Here is a 23,873-nt window from a genome sequence, read left to right as displayed (position 1 = left end):
AGAGGAACGAAAGAGGAGGCTGGAACAGTGGGAACAAGTACAGTAGGTGGCAGAAAGCCCAAGACTTATGCCAGGAGACTGTTCCATAATCCAGTCTTAAAGTTTGCTTGCTTAGAACAGCATGGGTGGCTCAACGCCCTTTTTTTTTTTTTTTTTTTTAAACCAAGAAGCTGGATTTGAGTAACAACCAGGTTCTTAAAAAGATTCAAATAAGCTATTGCTGCGGATTTGAAATGACAGAGATCAGTGCATTTGCCAGCAATATTGAAGGGACTGAAGCCGTGGCAAGGGGCCATTTTGGAGATTAAAACACATTGCAAGAATTAAGTTACCCATTCAGCTGGTCACATGCTCACTGGCTTCCCTGTAATGAATGATGGGCTGCTGGCTTTAATTCAGTATTAGCAAGGAAGAGAGCAGCTGGGACATTATCTAAGAACCTACTTCCACAGAAGTGAAGAACAGCCTCCTCCCAGCCTGTGTTGCAAACACTGATTTATAGAGTGGTAGAGGAACAATGAATGCAGCACGGAGTAGGAGGCAGGAACGCAGGCACCCAAACTCCATCCCGTTAAGGATATTTTTAGCTTCTAGTAGAAATCTGCTTTGGCAAAGGCTCTAAAATATCTACAGATCTAAGCTACAGTCTTACTGTAGTATTTTAACTGAATTCTAAGAGATCCCACAATTAATAAACACTTCTGTGCCAGGGGCCAAGAGATTTTTCATTCTTCTTTGATCCCTTTAAGTACTGCTAGCACTTCATGAGTATGCATGAGGCTTGGGTGTGTAGCTTGTTTTCCTCGTTCCTGAAATGCACCCTTACCTTGCCCACCTCGGTATCTGCAGCTTTATCCAGCAGCAGTAACACAACAAGTAGCTGGAAGCAAAACATCCTGCAATCAGGGTGTGGGTAGAGAAGTTATGGATATGAAACCAACCACTTCCTACCTGCGTAGATCCTGGAACTGGTCAGTTTTCCAAGATCTTCTGGCTTAAACAGCCAGGAAGGAGATGTTATCCCTTTGGTGCTTCTGGTGCAGCAAACTGCAGTTTACCTAGAGAGGAGGATGTTCCTACAAGGAAACCAGGGATTCACTGACACAGAGTACCTCTACTTGGGAGCACAAGCCATCAGCTGACAACAGAAGATGGAAGCAATTCCAAAAATTCAATTCCAAAGCTAGCAGGCCTGAGGTCCAACATTTCAGTTTAAGGTTTTACATTCACCTTATGTTCTTAAGCCACGGTGTAAAAACAGTAAGACATACTCCCCCCTTAGCGTGTACAGAGATCAAATTGACTATGCAGCAACACTGGAAGCGTTCCACTTTTCAACAAATTTAACCATACGCATCTTCCTAACCAAAGAAAAACAAAAGCAATCTGACCATTCTATGTTTTAATGGAAAAGATTGATGCTCTAATTACAAAATGCAATATATTACATAAATAAGTTACTGTAAGAAAAATAGCTGTTCCAAGGTTATACTTCAGTCTCACATAAATATATCTGCACTTAAACTCTGATATTTTTTTCAAGAAGCTTCCTGTTCTTTGGCCTGCATAATGATATTTCTTGCCTGATGGCTTTACTAAAATGCTACCTTGCCAATTACTTCACCCTACAATGGAGTCGCAGATTAAATTAACTGCTTGTCATTACTGGTCCATTACGTGTTGCTACACATCCCATTCCTTTTGTTGTTTTCTCCACCACCCAAAGATTACATGCTGGAAAAGTACTGCAATGCCTTAGTTGTTGTGGCTGTTGGTAGGATCTCCCTACTGTGTGGAAGCACTGCCTCCATGCAATTGCTAATTCTTCTGATCATTCTAGGAAGAGGCTGTCCCCACACGCATTATCCTGAACAGCATGTTAAAGTTGTTGTTTCTTATTGCATCCCGACAAGCAGTGATGACTTGTGTTTTAGGTTTGCCAACTGTAAAGAGAAAAGAGGAGAAAAAAAAAAGTACTTAAGTTACTGAATAAAAAAATTGCTAAAAGTCCAATCTCAAAATTTAGGGTTTTCTTTCGATTATTTTTTAAAAATGTGTGAAGTACTGCCCTGCCATTTCCTTAGTAAATAAATATCCTTTTTTTTAAGAGAAGAATTTTCTGTAGCTGTATTAGAGAAGAGCATAAAGAACTTGTTAGAGGGGTAATACTATAAACACCTCCTTCCCCAAAGATCTTCAAAACAAAAACAAAAAAACCCAAATGGACAGGTGACAGAAAGGAAAACTAGCTAGCACTGCTCCAAAGAAGGCAACAAAACAACTGCTAATTCTCTGAAAAGTTAATAATCTACAGTACTACTAATAAAATAAACAGCCACACTTAAGTTGGTAGCATTTTTTTGAACTAAATTATAAATTAACTGAAACATTACTTTAAAAGTTTTTTTAAAACTGTGTTCAACAAAATTAGCAATTTTTATACCACCTGGAAAGCTGGAGACTACGTCAAACTCTTTTTTCTAACATTGTGATCCCAGATTATACTGGACACTCACAGCTCACTGTCACAGGCAATTGGCTATGACTGAAAAAGGAAAGATTACTTCTACTAATTTAGCTCCAGGCCAAGACTCAGCTAAACTCAGGTGGCATTTATCTGCCTCAGAAAGGTCTCGGAGTCCCACTTTTCTCAAACGTGCCCACTTACCACGTAACCGCCCTGCTCTCTGGATTGCCTGATTCACAGCTTTCAGATTATTCAACAGCTCAGTGTGATTGTTGCAACGAATTTTGTATTGATTGATTAAATCTCTGTTAAGATCATACAGCTCGATGTACCGTTTCTTCATGTTTTTCCTAGGGGAACAGTCACTTTGGTTATTTGAGACTCTGGAGACAAGGAACTAATTCCTGATTTGTCAATATAAAGGCGTAACAATATATGGTTGCAATGGCTACCATGGTTACCTGCATGTTTGGGGTTACAAGATAACAGACCAGTCTAGACACGTTGGTTATACTCATTATTTACTGAAAAATGGTCTATTTTTGTAGTTACTTTGTCCAGCAACCCAGAAAAGAGATGTCACTTTCCCCAGAAAAATTAACACTGCTGCTCTGCAGTAGCTCAGACTTCATTACTGTTGCTCTTTCACACTCAGGATAGGACATGAGAAGGAGCGCACAGCCAGTTGGAGTGAAAATACTAACACCCAAAATTTCTTTCTGGGTGTTCTCATAGGTTCCCCCACTACAGCCAGCTTTTACTTCCTTCTTCCCTTAACGTAACTTTTCTGGATGAGCCAAAACACCATCTCGGCCTGACATGATTCACCCTGCCTGCTAAGCTCTTACTCCCTCCCCTTTGCCTTCTCCATCCTGGTTTTCCAAAAGACCAAGACAAGGCTCAAGATGGTGGGACCAGCGAAAATACCAATTCCAAATAAAAAGCATTCAGTTGTAGCTAAGCATCCCCTGCACTGAATGTCCCCATCACACAAATCTTTTTGTGCTTTTTTTCTGCCTGAAAAGCAAAGACTGGCTGTTCTAAACCCAAAGCACATGAACTAAGCAGCAACTGCTCACATGTCTCCCAGGAGTCGTGCATCTTCAGCTTGAATCAGCATGCTGCGGATGAGGTTGGAGTGTTCAGCCATGTCGGCAGTGAGCCTCTGATTCACTGCGTGGCGTTCATCCACCTGTCCGAGACAAACATTCGTGAGAAAAGGCCCCCAGGCACTCTGGGAGGAGTCCAGGTAACTGGCTAAGCTAAACCTTGGCCTGTAGGAACCAACAGCCCAGCTTCACCTACCAGGATACTTAGGATCATCCTCCTTCCCTCCACCCTCTTACCGCCAGAGCAGTGTCTTGTCCTCCAGAGGTGGGTGGTCAGGCCAAGACATGCATCTTACCCCCCATGCACTACCACAGCTCAGTCTCCCAGATAGCATATTTTTTTATTTACGTTATTCTAAACAATCAGCAACTGTTGGGGACCAAGACCCTATTCAAGATTACAACAGATAAACAAAGCTGCTGGTGCCCCTCTGTCTTTTACACAGAACGCACAGCAAACCGTGGCTTGCTGACTTACGTGAAGGAGCTAAAGCAAGTTTAGAGATGCTTGGCTTTTTCTCTTATACAGATGTGCCCACTGTTCAGCTGCCATTTTCAAAATGCCCAGCGCCTCCTCACCTTGACCAACACTTTCCGCAGCTCCTCAAAGTACGCAGGGAAATCTGCTTCCACCTGCAGATCTTCAATTGCCAGAAAGGAGGCCATTGACTGGATAATGTCGCCAGCTAGGTCAATATCATCCGTGCTGATAGATATCTATCAGAAAGGACAAGAAAGCACTTCAGCCCTTTTCTCTGCCAAAAAGTCTCCCAAAACTGCTCAGCAGGACTGCTTCTACAAGAGCTATGTACGCTCAAAGCAGCTCATTCTATCAAGGGGCAAGATTGTTGCTGGGGAGCCTAACACATGCACTATGCAAGCTCTAGGGCTTACAGTAGATCAGGAGACACTGATCTCAAAGGGGCTTGTAGTCAGGCCTCAGGGAAACGGGTATCAGTGCGAACAGGGCCAGTGCAGGAGTTACGGGCAGCCTTTGTGCCTCAAATCGTGGCTCCTTGAAGCCACTTGTGAGGGAAGAAATTCCCTCCTACAGACCCACAGGCTGGACTGTTTGCTTCACTGACTGGCCCTGAAATTCTACCCACTAAGACACTCAAGAGTTGCAGAAAACATCGCTAAAACTTGAGCACTTCCTCTGCCTGTTCACTCCATCTTCCTTTTTACTGCCTCATGTTGGCCCCGCCCTTAAGTTTCACTGGTATTTAATTAAACAGGCATTCCCTTTGCCTAGGGACGCACTCACCTCTCCGCCAGGCTTGATTTTGATGCAGAGCTGACCTGCGTTACGAAGGGAAGTGAAGCAAACCTGAAAGGGAGCACTCTGCAGCTCTGCATCCTCTGGTAGCAGGAAGCTCTGATTCAGCCACATAACAATCTTGCAAAAATAAAATGAAAAGCATCAGCCGCCTCTTGTGCAAAAAGTCTATACACTGGAGAACTATGCAACATTCCCTCACATGCGCAGCACACCAGGGCACTGTTCAGGGTACCTTGGGAATTACTAACCTGTCCTCTAACCCACCTCATGAACTTATCAGGATGGGGCAGGTTGGCCCCCTGCTCCAAAGCTGAATACTCATTAAAAAAAAAAAAAAAAAAACAAATCTGACAAAGAGTATGGCCCAAGGTCAAAACATAAGGCCAGGCCTGGGGACTGGAGAAAGCTTGGAATCAAGGCTCGGTTCTCCTCTAAGAATTCAAAGGAAATTTTTGTTTCATCTTTTCTTTTTTTTTTTTGCCTTGGCTATTTAATGCAGTAAAATATGGCAAATACGACAGAACCTTACAGTTATGACCAGCTCTTATCTCCGCCACTCCACAGTTCAAGCCTTTCAGAAGCAAAACTACAGCAGAGCTATTGATCTATTATGAATTTGAGCCATTATCTGGGTACTGTATTGCCTTTTTCAACCCCTGTTGTCTCCTGGTTTATATAATTCATCTCACTATAGGGCTCCTGCTATTGGCATTCTATCAGTTGTTACAGAGCAAACAAGGTAATATTTGAATGCGCGGTAACCTCAGGCCATTAGTTCCTGCAGCTCAGGCTATTAGTTCCTGCAGCGGCAGGAATTTCTGAAACAGGGAATGCCTCAATTGTGTTTGCACAAATTAAAAAAAAAAGGGGGGGGGGGCGGGAGGACAGAATCAAATCTTAATACACAGGCCAGCAGCACAGTCCACTGCATAGTTATCCTTCACTCTTAGGATTCTCAAGCTAACTACAAACCCTCCACCTGCTACAAAAAGCAGTACCTGCATGCAGGACCAGAAAATAAACAGAGCAGAAACTCAGAAACTCACCCTTTGTGCCCTCTCGTTCATTGTACAGTTAACATAGCTCAGTGGCTCTGCAGCTGAGTCCGGGCTGCTCAGGGCATACATTGAAAAGCGGGGAAGCTGCCTTGTCAACTCAAATACATGGAACTGCGTGCTGAAATCCAAAGTAAAAATACAGAGGGAGTTACTAATATACCAGCAATTCACCTATTGCAGGGGGTCTTTTTTTCTTTTAAGCTGGGTACTGCCATCCTCAGCTTTCAGCTGTGTGATCGATTGCTTAACACTACCCATAGGCAAACCTGAACTCAGAAATCCCAGGCTTATCACATCTCTTTGTGACGGCCGAATAATTCCTCCGTTGCTCATGTTTTCCATACTCCTTCCAACGGAATACATTTGCTAGGCCAACACATTCGAGATTTTACTATGTGATTGGCTATTTTAACAGCTTCAGCAAAGTCTTATTAAAAGTAACAATAGAGATAACAGAGGAAACAAAAAATGAATTCAATTGCATACCTCCTCTCTGCAGTGACTGGCCAGCCCTCAAAATACACCTCCCTGTGTAGGGAAGGGACACTGCTTCCTGGGGCACCACCAGTCCTGGCAGAGGTGAGCAGGGAGAAAGTCCTTTTCAGATGTGTACTAAGAGACATTTTATTTCCATGGAGAATTGGAAAAATGCTGTCTTCAAGTCAGGCTTATGTGACTTGCCCTGAAATCCAATGGGGTCACAGCTACTGAGCGCTTTCAAAGACACTGTTGTGCTCTCCTAGTGCCCAGGCTTTTTCAAGTGCCCCGTTCAAAGCAGCCACCGTTCAGGCCCCTGGAGAGGCAGACCTGTAGAGCAGGCAGTCTGGACGCAGCCCATGCCTCTCTCCACGCACTCCAAAGACCCACAATAAGGCAGCCCCAGAACAAGGAACGCTTACTGTTCTTCTGAAGGCAGAGACAGACCACAGCAGGTCCCAGCAACTTCACAGCATTCAGACTTTGTTTGGAAAAAGAGCTCAGCATCACAGATACAAGAGTGCTTTCTAAAAAAGTATTCCAGGTCTTCTTCCAGTAATATCGAGAAGTGAGGCACCAAGGAATTAATGGGGCACTTCCCATGAGACAAGTAGGAAGCCACATTATTGGTGTTTCCTGTCACACAGTGTTAGCTCTGGGGACGAGCAGAGTTCACAACACAAACCTCACCTGTTTCTGTAACCCACAAAGGCTTTGATGTGCAAATCCACCGGGACGTCTTTGGGTGGAGTGAGGGGAACGCGAACACAGCCCGAGAGGTTCTGGAGACTGGGGTGTACCACATGGCTCTCTCCTTCGAATATGCCTTCAGCAAAGATCAGCACGGCACGGATGATTGTGTCTTAGCAACAGGAAGAAACAGTGGTTCCTAAATTAACAACTTTCTTCTAGCAATAAACCACCATTGTTTTCAGAATTAAGCACAATCGATTCCTTTACACTCCTCCTCTGAATTGCTGAAATTTTCCAGATGACCAGCAGTACCACATCTGGACCTGACTGCAGCAAATCCATGGGCACACCTGGTGCTAGGAGAATTTGCTAACTTGGGATATTTCCAGTTTTGCATTTGGAGCCAGCTGAGGTCCAGCTACATGCATGCAACGCTCTCACCAACAAGGCTGATGAGGGTTGCCGGACATGACCCGAGCTCTGTGTGAAGCCACTGTGGCCATCTCTGCATTCCTTTCATGGTTTACCTATATACCAGGTAATCTACCCATGAAAAAGCAAGGTTGTACATAAGTTTTTGGAAACACAGTTGTTCTTACAAAAAAGCTGTTAAATAAGTGAATCTCTCTATATTGACTACCACACTCAGTGGATGGGCATTTACTCTCCCACTGAGGATAACACACTGCTCTTTGTTAATGTTCAGAGTCAACGCAAGGAGCATTGCAGTGATCACAAAGACTCATTTCAATCTAAATTAAATGTTAAGTGCCTTGGTAAGTAAAATATAACAAGAAACAAATTCCATAGAGCTCATCTCTCCTGAGATCCATCAGAGGAACACAGCTTGATTCAAAACTGTGAAAGAAAGGCAGCTACACAGCAGCATTACAGACACAGCAAAGGGGAAATAGGTGAACCATCAGCTAAATATAACCCAATGTTTACATGAAGTTATCTGAAACAAACGTCAAGGCTTGCAGGTCACCACTCACCATTTGTTGTGGAAATGCACAGCTCCACGTGAGCAGACTGACTGTCAGAGCCCAGATTAACTGATAGGGCAGTTTGGAGCTGGGTGTTTGCTGGAATCACACCTCTCCGCCCATCAGCTTCCTTTAGTTGAGTGTTCAGTTCAGCCTGTTAAAAAACACACACACTCTTCAATATCAGAATTTCAAGATTCTCATTCAAGCAACCTAGAACACACATGCGTAAGTCAGTTCTCTCTTCTTGCAAGAGAAGGCTCTATTAGAGTAGTTCCCACACACTTCAAATATCTACGAACAGTGGTTTGATTAGGCCTGGAGCTGTGGACATCTGTGCTACAGTTTGTTCCATGAAGCACTTTGTTGTCAATGGAGCTCAGCTCCATACCCAAATTCTTATGGAGAACCACCGCCTAACGTACATTCAGTTTTAAACGCAAGCTTATATATTTTCATGCTTTTGCTATGCTGGTCATTACTTTTCAAATATGGGCTTGCTCTTTTCTCAGCCTATTTTTCAAAGAACTTTGCAACTTCCCCTCAAGCCACAAGTGCATTTTCTGCACCCTGTCAGTACTCCCAGCCCTCATCCATTCACCTAATGTTTTCATACAGTCCCCTCTGCCACCTCCCCGGATTGGCTCATGCATTGAAAATTACAGTTCACAATCATGAGCTGATGCACAAGGCTGAACACAATCCAGGTCCAAACACAACAGCTCTGGCAAGTCAAAGGAGCAAGGAAAATGTTACTTATTTTAACAAGAAAAGCAAGTTCTGAACTTGCACGAGGAGCAAGCCAGATGCACAAGCAGGCAACTCCAGTAGACATTCCCGCTGAGTACAAATAATTCTAAGAGTTTACCACTCTGACTTGACTGCACTGCGACCTCCCCCCAGGTTGCTCCTAATCTATAGCAACAGGAAGCCATGTTTTGGCCCTGTATATTGTTTAAACAGTACCTTTGCATTTTCCTCATAGTTTCGTAATTCCAGCAGCAGATTTTGTTTCTTTTGACTAAGTTCTCGGATCAGGTCCTGCTCAGCACTTGCATCCATTAGATTTCCTTTCATCTCTTCGCCTCCTGGCAGATAGCCCCGGACTGCAGAGAAGCAAAGCACAGCCAGTTGCAGCAGGGCCTTTCACTGTATCCTCAAAACTTTAGTTTCTGCAACATGACTCTTTTGTAACATGTTAACAGCAGAAAACACTGGTCCTGGTCTTCAGGTGACACATCCTGGTACCATTCAGCTAAAAAGCTGAATTCATTGACACCCACAGAGGCTCTGACTTGTGATCAGGACAACAAAGATGAACATTAAAAAAAGAGAGAATTTCCAGCCTAAGTTATAAAGTACAGCTGCCAGTCTTTTTGTGAGAGGATTCCCACTACAATCACTCTTTCAAGAGCTTAAGCAAGTTTTAAACCACTTGCAATTACTCAAATTAATAAACTATGTACAAATATGTAAAAATTAATAGAATACATATCTGGGTATCGTAGAGCTGGTCAGAGAAGTTGTTACCACTGGAAGCAACTGAATGACTGCAACCCACTGTCCACCAGCCAGTGAACAAGATTTACCTTTGTTAGTTTTTCCCCAAATCAGGAACAATTCACTTAAAAGGCTAAGACCTGTTTCCCAATAGCCCAGTAGAGCACAGGGCCAGGAAAAGCCTTCCAACTGGAAGGCCTGTGGAGACAGAAGAGCTGCACAGGAGCCACAGAGATGCTTGTCAAGAACTTCCATTTGCTCTAGGGCTGTGTGCTCTGGTTGCAGCTGTCAGTGAAAGCCAGGGGAAAAACTCCAACACTTCTTCTGATGAATACCCTGCCTGACTGCGTAAGCTCAGTAAAAAGTTGCAGGGAATCTGAAAAGCAGTCAGTGATTCTGCAATGAGGTACACAGTGCCCTCCAAAGAAATGATCCTGACAAGAAAAAAAAACACGGCACCACAGAAGAACAACGCTCCCAGTCGTACAATTGACCTAGAGTGGAAGGACGCTGGTCCCAAACACAGCTCCAATGACAAGTGCTGTGAGAATGCAGAGGTTTGTCCATGTGACCCTGACAACAGGGTTCATGTTATCTAATAGGGCCTGAAGGTCCAGACTAAGGGGATCCCCATTGTGCCAAGCTTTGCTTGTGGCAGACCCATCAGAAGAGCAACATCAGATTCAGTGATATTATCCTGTATAGCTCAGTTAGGACAAGATGTCTACATGACTGTATGCAATGGTTCCATTCTTCTGTAAGCTTAGGAAGAAGACTTATATGCTGAATCCCAAGTGCAGCACATCCCAATAGCCTGCGATTAAGACAAAGAGCAACACTGTGCTATTTAACAAGCACAGAATTTGTTCCAAATGGGTTGTGCCAGACCTGCTTTTATCAGGTCACTGAAGTCAAGCAGTTGGATAGCAACACACTTTCTCAGGGCCATCATATGTCCCTGTATATTCATGCTGAGCATATTTAAATAATCTACACTTACATTTGTTTCCACTTGCAGTAACCAGGTCTCACTTCCTGAATGTCTGGTGGGATAAATCCACCAGTTCTCCAGTGTCAGGACACCATTTTCCAGCAAACAGAGGACTGTTAACATCTAAAACTTCTAATATAAAAACTAATAATCTTTTGAACAAAACTAAAATGCACACACCCTTAAGCTCTCTAAACCCCTTTACTCACTATAAAGCAACCAACCCAAAGAATTATCACATGTAGGGGGAAAAAAGATTTCCCACAATGTTCCCCTTTAATAATACAGCCTGAAGAATCATGATTTGTACTGAATGTAAGTCTCTTAATTATCAGGATAGAACCTTTTCTGCTGGGCAAAAGAATTGTGATGGCTTTTTGGATCATAATAAAAAGCACATTGATCACCACAGAGGAGGCGATATTCAAAGTCCTGTTTGCAGAAAGTATAACTCAAAATTCCCTTAATTTCGCATAAGGCAAAGGCAATTTGGCACACAAAAACATACGTGGATACCAAACAACATTTAGATAATCTGCGAGTAAGTGATGTGTCTGATAATATCTTGATCAGTGTTTTTACCTTCACCATCAACTGAACAACAAATTAACTGGGTGTTTCCATCCATTCTGTAATCCCCCTCCACCAGTCCTGCAATTGAGGAAGCAAAGTTGTCCTTAAAGATTACCTCCCCAGTTCGGTCACTGCGTGCATCAACCTGAAACAGAAGAGTTTCAAGGCACAATATGAATAGAAAAGCTAATTCCAAAATATAACTTGTGCAGCACTCTGGGCTGTTAACTGAAAGACAGCTTGACTCAGGGAACTGCAAAGGAACTTGCAGCTTTGCAGATCACACCACAACAGGGGAAAAATATATACTATCAAAGAAATGAGATCTAGACAGACTCAACTAAAAGAAACTGCTCTTCAGAGATGCTTCCCTAAGTTAGAAACAAGAGGGAGCAAAAAAGGCAACTGCAAGCCCACACTGTCAAGGTTATGTACACGTAGATGTGCCAATGGCAGGACTGAACTAGACATAACCTGAACACAGTATTTATAATCTCCTATCTTAGTTGTAGTACCTTAGTCTTGATGAAACGCATTATTTTTCTGTGCAAATAACATGACCTTTTACTATTTTTCATGGGAGAGGAATGGACAGGGAAGCTCAGTTCTGTACAGTGTCTCTCTTCCAGAGCATGGGACCCAGCATTGCCCTTTCTAGGAGACAGGAAATGTTTCAGATCAACAAGCCAGGTAAAGACTGTCCATAAGAGAGACCAGATAGGAGTAGAGCAAGGAGAGGTTCACTCCATAACAATGTTGTAACCAATGCTGGATTCAGTGTGTAACACATTTGGGGTCTAGATTGCCAGCTTGAGATGAAAGAAATTAAATTCCTCCAAGCTAATGAGAGATGCTAAGAAAGAAGCATAGCTTTACCAAAAAAAGAAAGAAAAAAAAAAAAGCAGCAGGCTGTGTCCAGGGGAGATTTGGCAGCTAGAGCAGTTATTTCTGGCAAGGGGAATAAAAAGTTCAGAAACTAGGACTGAGCCATATAGAATGCCATTACATAAAATTAAGTAATACATATAGATTTATTCTAATCCTGCCATAGTTAAGACTGACTGAGTTAAGTAAAACTGAGTTAAGACTGTTACCTAAACACTTTGCTTTCATTGTAGTTTGAGGACATCCAGGAAGCACAGCAGAAGAATATTAGTACATGCTCAACACAGAGCTGAAAAGAGACACTCGAGAGCCCTAAAATGTGGCGTATGACCTCTGCTACCATAGAAACATTTTACCACACCTTAGCAATTGATCCTAAGCAGAGGAAAGAGGTTTTCTCTGACTAATCTTGCATTTGGCACTGGATTCACCAGCCAAACTAGGTTTACTGTAACAGTTCCTCAGAGCTCAGTTTTCAACAGTCATCTTAATTTGTCTGTTCAGCCTTAGACAATTTAGCAGCTTTGTACAAACACAGCTTCCAGATTTACAGCTCCTCATTTTTTCCCCTGTATTAACTCACCTTCCCATTGGACCAGCCAGTGATCAACTCACATACTCCATCAGAGTTCAAGTCAAAAGCATGTATGCTCATTGCATGGTTCTTAGACTGAGGACAGAAAACAAAGAATAAACTAAGCTTGCGTATGTTTTCTAAATTGCATATGCTTGACACACATAAGACACTTGAGTGTGAGCCTACAGAAATTAGAGAAAGGACTACAAAAATGTCTCTTAACAGAAAGTTACAGCATCACCATCTGCAAGGTCACACATCTCTGAAATCTTAGCACTTGCGTTACAAATATAGCCCACTGCTCTCAGAGGACATGATCTTTCCCTTAAATATTTTTTCATCCATGCAGATGATTAGAGCTCACAAATCAGTGCATAAAAGCCAAATTCTCTAAAACAAATATCAGAGCTTTGACTTTTCCATAACCCTTCCTACCACTGGGAAACCCCATTAGCCTCTTTGTGCCACCTCCCAAAAACTTGAAGGTTTGTGATTTTATTATTATTAATAGAACTGTTCTAATTGTATTACATTAAGAACATTAAAAGGAATGTCAGGAAAGGATCTACCCAATATGACTTGCTGCAGCAGGTCATTGCTTTTGATGTTAAAAATTAGCTTTGAACACATACAATGCAAGATGAGTTCAGTCTCTAGAAAATAATTTATTGATTCAAAAATACGGCTAAATGCACTTTCTAACAGTGAATTCAAGATTCATTTTTGTATCTCTGTTGCTTAAGGCATCCTGCAGAGCTGAAGCATCCACAGTTGTATGGTTGTATCAGTGTCATTTAAGCCATCATCAATAAACCCCAAAGCACTGATATGTTATTAGCATACCTATAAGGATGGGTATATCTTGCAATGACAAAATTATATTCAGTGCTATGCTCAGCAGATTTTAAATGCATGCAATGAGTCTGGGCACTATTAGAACATCCCGAGATAAGGTACTGAATCCCCTAGGACACTTCAAAATTTCAGTTATGACATTCTAACACTGGACTAACCTTAATCCTCCAGTAGCGGGCTGTCTTGTCATAAACTCCTACTGTCCCATTAGAAAGAGCATAGCCAAACCGACTGCCGTACATGGGGCTAAGTGCCGTGATAGTCTTGGGGGAGGTGAGGGGGAAGAAGGGAAAGGAAGAGACGATACAGGAGTGAGAACACATCTACTTCTGTAGCTTCAAGTAACAGAGAACAGATTACATGCAATTGCTCTATCACATGAACCGTACACTACAAATTTAACGGTAAATAGATCTATTTTTAAAAATCAGTTTAAAGATCACCAAAGGCCTGTAGGATTTCCTTACACAAGCTGGGTTGCCAGTGTTAAGGTATACTTCAGCAAAGAATTGCACTCAAATTCTGTTCTTTGACCAAAAATTTCCTACCACCATCAGTAGCACAATTACTCATAGGACTCCTGTGGTCATCAGTGCTAATATACTTTAACTGAAAACCTACTACAAGCAGACAAAACTCTTTCAAAGCCTCAGGACCTGAGGATGCACAAGAGTCCAACGTTACATGGGCTAAGGAAGCCATTGTGATACTGTTGGTAGTAAAATCTTTGCCCAGGATTAGTGATATAAAAAATTAGCAGCTCCCAGGGTTGGACTTCTCCCAAACACCAGGCTAGCTATTATTGCAATAAGTAACAGCTCCAGGGAAATACCTCAGCATCATAACTCAGCCTGTTTCTCACTCTTTTTAAGACCCATTACCTTATAATTCTTCATCGAACACAGTATCTCAGCATTTGGTAGTGGGGGTCCTTTCCACGCACAGAGGTTAGAGATTTTAATGCCAGGACGAACAACTGCAATAGTCTATCTGGTCTTCTCTATAGCACAGCAGATTTCCTTCAATTAAATCCTTCACAAACTAAAGCAACTCCTCTAGAAACCAGAACTTCTCACTGTAAAGATTCCCAGTGAAGGAGAATCCACCATAACCTTTGCTGAAGCTACTGAGTAGATAACAGTCACCCTCATCATTAAATGTGCATGCCTTAGGCTCTGAAATTGTCTGGTTTCCGTTTTTAGCCATTTCACTTTGTTAGACTTGGTCTCCTTAATTATAGCCCTTGTGTTTACAACTCAGACTTACAGATAGATATCTGCAGACCGACACAAAAGCATCATGTAAGCTTCTTTATTAAGCTCAGCTGATTGTGCTCCTTGATTTTTCACTATAAAGCATGGTTTCCAAATCTGTTACCTTTCCCTCTCACAGATCTTCCCTAAAGCCTTTCCCAAGTATCAACATCTTCCAAATTGTGAGTACTCAGTGAGGACAGAAGATTCTAGCAACAGTCAAGAAGTCAAAGAGGTAGCATACCCCTTTTATAACCAATTTCCCCTTTAGGCATTCAAGAACCAGGTTAGCCTTTGTGGTCTCACTTCCATCAAAATAAGCAATTAAACACAGAAAACGCATGCTATTCAAGTCTTAAAAAGACCACAATGTATAAAGCCAATATTCATTGAATTTATCTTCCTAAAAGGAAGGGTTTAGGTGCAACTATGTTCTTTTAAATTAGAACAGGAAGATTATAACAGACCTCTTAAAGACTCTGCAAGTGTGAATTTAAAAACCAATTCTACTGTAGGTCTGAAAATAAATCAAATGAGATTGATGGACCATTAGTTTTTTTTACTGTCACAGATCATGACATGACTCTAGACTGGTTATTATACAGATGGTATTATGCATTTCAGGCCAAGTTCTAATTCTAGCCATAGTAACAGCACCCTTTCCTAAAACACAAAGAGCTATTAAAGGTAAATCCAGGCAGTAAGTGGTTTAATAGCTAAGCCTTTCTGTCCTAACTCGGGTAGCAAACTAAACCTCAGACTTCAATGACAAAGTTCTCTACCATGTCTTTACTCTACCCTTGGACCAGATGGGTCATGAAAGGGCTAAGACTGCTCCTAAATGCAACCACAAGGGTATTTTTCTCCCTTATAAGCGATCAAAATTTAACAGTGGGGATTCTCTCTCAGCTCTGAAGCTAAAGAGTAACCCCCACACCTTTTATTTATCCCTCTGAAAACCCATCTGTCCCACACTTTAAACAAGGCTATACCTTCGCAGTGCCTAAATTATACAGCCAACACACAACTCTCTCATTGCACCTGACTGCACTGTAAAACATTCAGTTTTGCCTGGCTGACTCCCTTCTACTCCTCCATAGACTGTCTGGATACACACAGAGACAAGTTATTGGGTCATGATTGTGTCAGTGCAGTTGAGATAAACTGTAGCAGATGTTCTATTGCTCAGAAGTCAGTAAGAGCTTAAATTACTGGGCTCCTTCCAGTAACTTTAATCACCTTTGGACAGGACCTTGATTTTCAGTCAAGCAGTAGTTATTTTTCTTAATCTGGTAAACTAGCTGTAGAACATGAACTCCTATGCAAATATTACTAAAAAACATTAAACTAACATTTACAATTCTAGTAGAATAGATATTGTGCCAAATAGTTAAATAATATTTAACTACACAATAAATCTGAACCAAGGTAAACAGAGCAGCTTTATGTTACACAGAATTTTCAACTCCATCTGCAATTATAACAGACAACATCTAGAAGTAATTTACCTCTGTTTCCGACATTTCTGCCACTATCTCATCTTCTTTAAACACGCGTATGTCAAAATCTTCAGAGCCAACAAGGAGCTAAGAAAAAATAAAATCTACAGTTATTTAAGCTAAGGAAATAAAAAGCGCATACTCCAGGACCCAGAAGTAAGCAGAAAGCAAACAAATATTCCAGGTCCAGTAATAGAGAGCTTTTAACAAGCATATGAAATGTTGCCAGTTGGACAAAAGGGACCCTCTGTGAAGACAAGATTTTCGAAGGCTCCCATTGGTCAAATACAAGTTATACTTGTTTTGGCAAGCTACAGTCTAACAAAAGCACAGTGAAATATCTGGGGTAGGAATGAGAAGAGATATTCTGGAACATCAGGGCTACACTCCTTCCTTACTGTAAAAGATTCAGTGTTATTCATAATTGTAGTTATACACATGAATAAACCATATTGCCCGTGTCAAGGCAGGAGACTTACAGCCCAATTCTGCCATTACTACATAGGTGCAGAGAAACAGCAACTTCTAATTACTAGCTTGTGAGCAAACAGTTGGAAAACATTTCATTATTCTGCACTGAACATCCCTCACAAGCATTTCTTGCTGCATGCTGACTCAGAATTAATGAATCCAAGTGTCCAAACCATCACTGCTTCTCCCGCCTAAAAGGTGCCTGCCACTACTGCAAAATGGATTCTAATTTGATGTAAACAATTGTGCAAATAGGACATTAGCACTGAATCAAGTCTTCTGCATTCTCATTCGTTATCCTCTCTGATTTCTTAGTTCTTTTCCTACTTCCTAATTGAGCAAGTAGAAGATATTAACCAAAAAGGAGGCCACGTGAAAAAACACTTTATAAAGATGTTAACAAGAGAGGCCATCTATTTTACAAAATGAGAAAACAAGCAAAAGAAAGGCTTAGTGCCTTGCTCATAAAGCCATCCATCAAGTCAGTGACAGAAGCAGAAATAGAAATCGAGGTTTAAATGCCTGGTGGTGCCTTTCCCCACAGGAACCTGAGTCTGGCATCCCTTCCATCTTTACTGGGCAGGATAAACAAATCTATACTTACGTTGGATTTTTGAAAAAATACAGCCTTTTTTCCTCCAAAGCAAGCCTATTTCAATAAACTAAATTACACAGGCCTAAGCTTACTGTAGCTACTAAAATAATTTACAGTTGAAAAAAAATATATATAAGCAGTACAGATTTCTTGACAAGCCATTAGATAGAAGTAACCACCTAAAAGCAAGGAATGTCAAACCAATGATTGGTAATGCTATTGTCTCCTACACGGGCCTAGAGAATTTTTTTTCTTTTCATTTAATTTGATTTAACTTGTCCACCTCAGTGACTTTGGTTCCATTGGACTGGAATCTGAAAAAGCAAGGAAAAAATATCTGGATGGAAGAAAGTATACTATCAGTCTAAAATCCTGAGGAACACAGTGACCAAATCGGCTTTGTTAGCTACTAAGCAACAGAAGCATTGTCCTGAAGTCAATCAGTCAACTTTAAAGGCAGACATGTTTTTACTGAGGGAGGGAAGAATGGAAAAGAAGCTGGCACACCCGTTTAACAGGTAAGACATATAACTGATAAAAAACAATCTTTAAAAGATGGTTTTGTGCATTTTCCCAGAACTTCAGTTTAAAACCAGATACAGTTTCACATAAGCCACAAGTAAGAAAATGAATCATCTAGGTAATTAAGATTAAGAAGAAATCCTAAAAATCTCAGCAAATGTGTGCTGGGCTAGCTAATGAGGTAAGTCAGTCGGACAATGCATCCAATCTCGCTTAGCTGAAAGTAGCAACAGATTATACCAACTGCTGAGAATGAACCTCTCTCTCGGGGGGGCGGGGAGGCGGGAAAGCTTAGAAGCACAAATGCAAAACAACTATAATTAGCACCACAGATTAGTTTCCTGCTTTCTGATGGAAAGCAAAAATCTTTATACACTGTCTCTACTTCCTATAACCATCTCTCAGCCCATACAAAACACAGCATCCAGGAGGAGTGCGTAGAAATAGAGTGGAAGACTTGCAAAGGGATGTTTTTACTTCCTGAAGACCTTGTTCAAGCAACGGATCTGCATCGGTACAATATTTATAAGAAACACCAAAGGTGCAGAGGCCATTTACATATCAATATAAACATCACAATTCAAGTGATATTCTTACCCACTCTAAAGGGGGATACCCTGGTAAGTAGGCAGAAGAGCTTAAGTAAAAACAATTAATATTGAAAGACAGATGACAGAAGTGAGTATTTTAGCTTGGTGACTTAACAGCGTATTTACTTGTATCTGAAGTACACTAGGAAGCCATTATTTTTCTCTACGATTCGTGTTTAAAGCCATGATGCTTCAATTTATACGGAATTGAAGAAAACATACAGTAACAGAGAATGCCATATAAATTCAGGACTACAGCCATATATTTATCTGTTTATTTCATATGTTATCACCAAGATGCTTGTTAAAAGTTATTTTCAGTTTTTATCAGAGAAACATACAACATTTCCTTTCCTCATGTCACTACTGAGAAGAAGCAGTGTGACTAGATGTAAAAACAGATTTCTTCATTTTGTCAATCACAAATAAAGCTCTTTACAGTACAACCTTTTAAGAGCTCATTTTACATATAAGATGATCGCAAGTTGTTTCTCTGCCATTTAAAACATATTTATAAACATATCACCAAAATATCACTGAGTTAGATGTCTCGTGACCGATAACCACGGACATTTCATTGTATTTCTTCTGCTGTAGTCCAAAAGAAACTGGGAGAAGTTTTCCATTGCAACTGGCGATCTATTCACCAAAGCTAGGCACCAATGCTGTAAAGACCACTGAATATGCCTAGTTTTACATACTGCAAGTAGTCCCAAAGAACAGTGCTGTTCCCAGCATATGGATTAAGCATCTGTGCACATCTTCGCAGGAGTGGAGCCTGAAAAGGGACAACTCTGAAGCAGAGATCACTTTAATTGGCAATATAAGCAAGCCGTGTTTGATAATCTGTGGTTTGTGGGTTTTTTCTATCATTTCACTGCAAGACCATGAAAACAGTTAAATTCACATATAAGTAGTTACAAACCTCAGTTTTGCCATCACCATCAAAGTCACACAGTGCTAACGAACGAACATTGTCTCCAGTAACCTAAAATGAGAAAGACAGTCTTCAGCATTGATGACAGCTGTCAGAGGCTAAACTATTTTTATGATTTCAACTGCAACAGAACAACGAACATAGTCAACACTTGAGCAATATCTGAATACATTGTTCAAATACATGATTTAAGCCCTGTGATAAATTAAGAAAGATCTGAGCTATTCAAAATCAAATGAATGTATCATATAAAAAATCATCAAGGCGAATGTGGGCTATCAAAAGAATCTTTTAATAACAAGAAGAGTGTTATGTGTAGCCTTACCGTCCAGAAAAGGTCATTTCCTTCATAATCAAAGCCCTGCAGGGCACAGTTTCCACCAATAATAGCAAGTGGAGACGAAATATCTCCTAGCGTTCCAAGAACTATTGCATTGGCTCCATCTGAAACCTACAAAGAAATAGTAAAGGAAAAAGAAATTTAGCAAAGAATGAGACACCTAGGTGCATGGAGTTCACAAATCAGAAAGAAAGCTTCCGGTATTATCATGTTTGTTTCCCTTCTAAGAGTGTTGGGGTCTTGCAATAAAATGAACTGAAGCATAACTAATTGACAAAGTTATGTAAAAACTGTGATCTTCAGAATGCAAAGAAAAAGAAAACAATGAAGAGATGCTAAAAGAAGGAGAAAGAGTTAAATTAACTTGCCTCTTTGTAAAACAAATCTGAGTTGCTATGCACATCATAAGCCAATAAATTAGTCTGTGTTCCAACCAGGAGAGAATCATAACCAAGCTGAGGATTCAGCACTCCTGAAGTTAGACAAGTGATCCCTTGATTAATGTTGAGAAGGGAAATGTCAGCATCTTGGGTACTTTGCACCATGCGGTTTGTGCTTGTTCTCTGACCACGGCCATGAGGATTATGAATAAAAACCTGTAGAGAGAAATATTTTAGAAGTTTTGAACATTTTAAATATTATCACAAAGCATCTGTGTGTTTCTTTACAAACATTAAAGGCTACTGTTTGGATAACAAGCATGGAGGGGAAGAAGGGCATTGACTCAAAACCAAGGACAAAAAGGTTGGGTTTTTGCTGGCAGTATTTTTTGTAACAGCTATTCCTTAGTTTTAAACCACCTCCACAAGGACAACTGCAGGAAAAACTCTAGCCAACAAAGCTGTGCCACCTTTGCAGAAATGGCCTGTGCTGTTACATTTGTTTCTGAAAATGGCAACTGACAAGTCTCCACCCTACAAAAAAGCAAACTGAAGTGAGTAACAAACTAAAAAAGCTACATCCCATCCAGTAACCCTTACCAAAAAAACCAAGGTATGTACTAGTAACCTTCATCTGTAAGTGAGCATGGTTAATTAAAAATGGGCCTGCACTAATAAATTTTTATTCTTGCTCTGACACCTATATTCAGTCACTGTAATTCTTTGGAGCAAGTAGTCATAGGATCACAGGATAATGTCATGCTTTGCTTTACACCTATATAGTTTGTGTCTTGCACAACAAAACCTTTTTCTACACTGTTCCTAAAGGCTCCTAAATCAAATTAATAATAATGCTGGGAAACAACGCAGATGAACTACGTGCATATCTACAGCAAACTAAATGCAATGGATTTATGCTTCCGTGGGGTTTTGTTTCCACCTATGCTTTGTTTAGTTAGGTTGTGTTTAAACTTCTTTTGTTGGGTTTCAAACTCAAACAGAGCATGCATGCAATGTTTTCTGTTACTGCAAAGCAGTCTTTGCAGAATGTACAGCAGTTTACTAGCATTTCCTTCATCAGTATAAAGTTTATCCAATAACAGCATTAAGGCTCACTGCAGTAACTGAGAATACACTACAATACAACACATGGCTTGAAAAAAATCTAATTGCCAATTACCTAGAAAATGGGAATCTTTCTTTGGTGACTTGGGATTTAAGCTATTAACTTCTGCAAAGTTCCTATTGTTTAAAAGCAGAACTTGAAGGGCTGTGACCCCGCACCTGCAGGCAGCTCCAGTGCCTTCCCTGCAGCTCATGCCTTATCCCAGAGAAGGTAACCAAACAAGACTTTTCTCATTTACAGGCTTTTAAGAATTTGCGAGCGACTGAAGCTGGCATCATCGCTCTGGTACTCTGCTGCTGCTGCTGCTTGAAAAGCTGGAAATGTCAGGGACAGACACAAGAGCTGGTCAGAAGCAAAACCCAAGGGCCAAGCTGTGGGATGAATAGGCTGAGGAAATACTACCTCCACCCGTGAAGCTCCTGGTAACTTCATGGATGTGAGGGTAAGGGAAGACAAACGGCTCCCCTTATAATGTTCACGGAGAACTTATCCTCCTAGGCACCTGCCAGGCAAAGACTAATGGAAAAACAGCCCACAGACCAGCCTGGAACAATACCTTAAACTCCAGGTAACCTGGGAATTAAAGTTCATGTTGCCTCCAAGTTGTAACCACTAGAAAGGGGCTGCTGAAAGCCGCTTTTGGCCAGTAGGTTTAGGGGTTTGATTTGGCCAGCCTGGAATATCGTTTTGCGTGTAGAACTGGGAGATGCTTCACAAGGCCCTGCCTCCTGACTGCTCTGAGTATTTTTCCCTGAGTTTTGTTTCTTTTCTCCTGTCCAGGCCGAGCAGGCCGCCCGGCTCGCCCGTGAGGCTAACGCCAAGCTTCGGACCGCGGCACCCGAGATCCGGCCTGGGAAAACCCACCGCCGCCGCCGCTCCTGGCAGGCCGGGAGCAGATTAAGTGACTTAAATATACCCGGCATCCTTTCAAGCACACGGAATCTCAGCGCCCCAAATAACCACACGCGGCATCATCAGGCCAAAAGAGAGCAAAAATAAATAACTAAATGAAAGAGAAACGCGAAGAGCGGTCCAGCCGCTCCTCCAGGCCCGCCGCCCGCCAGGGCGCCGCGGCGCCCGCCGCCCCAGCGCCGCGGCTGCCCGGGCCCGGCGCCTCGCCGCGGCGGGGCCCCCCGGGCAGGGGCAGGGGCAGGGGCAGGGGCAGGGGCAGAGGAGGGCAGGGCCGGCGCGGAGCCGCGTGAGGCGAGGCCCTGGAGGCCGCGGCCGGCGCCGCCCCGCCGTTACCTTGCCCGCCTGCGTGGCGGCCGCCAGGCACGGGTGGGCGCCGTCGAACCGGCCCAGCGCCACCATGCGGGGCAGGATCTTGTGGTTGAGCTTCAGCGTGAACACGGGCACCAGCATGGCGGCGGCAGGGGGAGCCCAGGCAGCCCGCGGGCCCCGCCGCTGCCACCACCAGACGCTGCCGCCGCCGCGGGCTCGCGCCGCCCGCGCACGGCGGCACCGCGTCAGCGCGGAGGGGCGGGGCCGGGCCCGGAGGAGCGGGGCCGGGAGGAAGGGGCGGCCTGAGGGGACGCTGTGGGGGCGGGGGGCCGGGGGGGTTGGAGGGGGCAGTTGTGGGATGGGGGGAGCTGGAGGGGCAGTTGTGGGATGGGGGGAGCTGGAGGGGCAGTTGTGGGGCTGAGGGAGCTGGAGGGGGCAGTTGTGGGGTCGGGGGAGCTGGAGGGGCAGTTGTGGGGCTGAGGGAGCTGGGGGGGCAGTTGTGGGATTGTGGGAGCTGGGGGGGCAGTTGTGGGGCTGAGGGAGCTGGGGGGGCAGTTGTGGGATTGTGGGAGCTGGGGGGGCAGTTGTGGGGCTGAGGGAGCTGGGGGGGCAGTTGTGGGATGGGGGGAGCTGGGGGGGCAGTTGTGGGATTGCGGGAGCTGAAGGGGCCGTTGTGGGATTGTGGGAGCTGGAGGGGCAGTTGTGGGATTGGGGGAGCTGGAGGGTCAGTTGTGGGGCTGAGGGAGCTGGAGGGGGCAGTTGTGGGGTCGGGGGAGTTGGAGGGGCAGTTGTGGGGCTGAGAGCTGGAGGGGCAGTTGTGGGGCTGAGGGAGCTGGAGGGGCAGTTTTGGGGTCGGGGGGCAGAAGGGCAGTTGTGGGGTTTGGGGCACAGGAAGGGGGGCAGAAGAGCAGAGGCCGCGGTGTCTCCCGTCCCCACCCCGTCTCCACCGCGTCGCTCCCTGTGCTGCAGCCCCACACCGAGTGGGGCAGACGGGTGCTGCGTCGAGCTGCATCATGCTTGGGACGAATCATGGTCCCTCTCTTTGTTTCCATTCACATGGCTGAATTGCATTAATAATACTTGTTATTAGCTAATACAAATAGCTATTTCACAACATAAAGCTTATTGACATTGTTCACGACTTTATTAGCAGTCGGTCTCTCTCTTATTTTTAAGCCGAGAAAATTTCACACCAAGAAGAAAGCCAATAAAAACGAATCATGTATTTAAAATGCACCACATTGTCTGGGAAAGAGCAACTTCAAAGCAATTCTGCATTGGTTCTGCTTTCTAAGAGGTTTATATGTCTATTTTTACAGAATCCATTATTTCTGGAATCACAGAAAGCTTGTAAACCTAGATCATAGATCTCAAACACTCATGCAGTTTAGCACCTCGAGACTGATTAATAACCACGCTTCGCCCTGCTGTAGGTAACTGCAGCTGCTTTATAAACGTCCACAGATTCGCACAGTGCGCACGTCCTGCA

At 43.0% G+C, this 23,873-nt stretch overlaps 1 protein-coding gene across 1 annotated transcript; it reads right to left on the bottom strand.

Moving 5' to 3' along the window:
- Positions 1 to 1,387: 1,387 nt before the first annotated feature.
- BBS2 (Bardet-Biedl syndrome 2) lies at positions 1,388 to 22,631 on the bottom strand. The gene is made up of 17 exons (XM_064519455.1): positions 22,409 to 22,631; positions 20,026 to 20,253; positions 19,643 to 19,768; positions 19,306 to 19,368; positions 16,212 to 16,289; positions 13,609 to 13,713; positions 12,602 to 12,688; positions 11,143 to 11,278; positions 9,036 to 9,175; positions 8,079 to 8,223; positions 7,081 to 7,252; positions 5,902 to 6,031; positions 4,841 to 4,972; positions 4,156 to 4,293; positions 3,547 to 3,659; positions 2,669 to 2,817; positions 1,388 to 1,943 (listed from the first exon to the last, which is right to left on the bottom strand). The coding sequence occupies exons 1-17, from the start codon at positions 22,523 to 22,525 to the stop codon at positions 1,837 to 1,839; spliced, it is 2,166 nt and encodes a 721-aa protein (XP_064375525.1). The 5' UTR covers positions 22,526 to 22,631; the 3' UTR covers positions 1,388 to 1,836.
- Positions 22,632 to 23,873: the final 1,242 nt, after the last annotated feature.

Source organism: Dromaius novaehollandiae, chromosome 13 (assembly GCF_036370855.1).
Source record: "Dromaius novaehollandiae isolate bDroNov1 chromosome 13, bDroNov1.hap1, whole genome shotgun sequence".
Taxonomy (NCBI): domain Eukaryota; kingdom Metazoa; phylum Chordata; class Aves; order Casuariiformes; family Dromaiidae; genus Dromaius; species Dromaius novaehollandiae.
The sequence above is the reverse complement of the archived record's forward strand: the minus strand, read 5'-3'. Positions and strand labels throughout refer to the sequence as shown.

Excerpts from the sequence above, each read along its gene's own strand:
- BBS2 (XM_064519455.1), bottom strand. The coding sequence starts at position 22,525 with ATGCTGGTGCCCGTGTTCACGCTGAAGCTCAACCACAAGATCCTGCCC. Across the intron at positions 20,254-22,408 it reads CCGCCACGCAGGCGGGCAAG|GTTTTTATTCATAATCCTCA; the intron begins GTAACGGCGGGG and ends TTCTCTCTACAG. Across the intron at positions 9,176-11,142 it reads TTGTTCAGTTGATGGTGAAG|TCCGGGGCTATCTGCCAGGA; the intron begins GTAAAAACACTG and ends GCTTCTCTGCAG.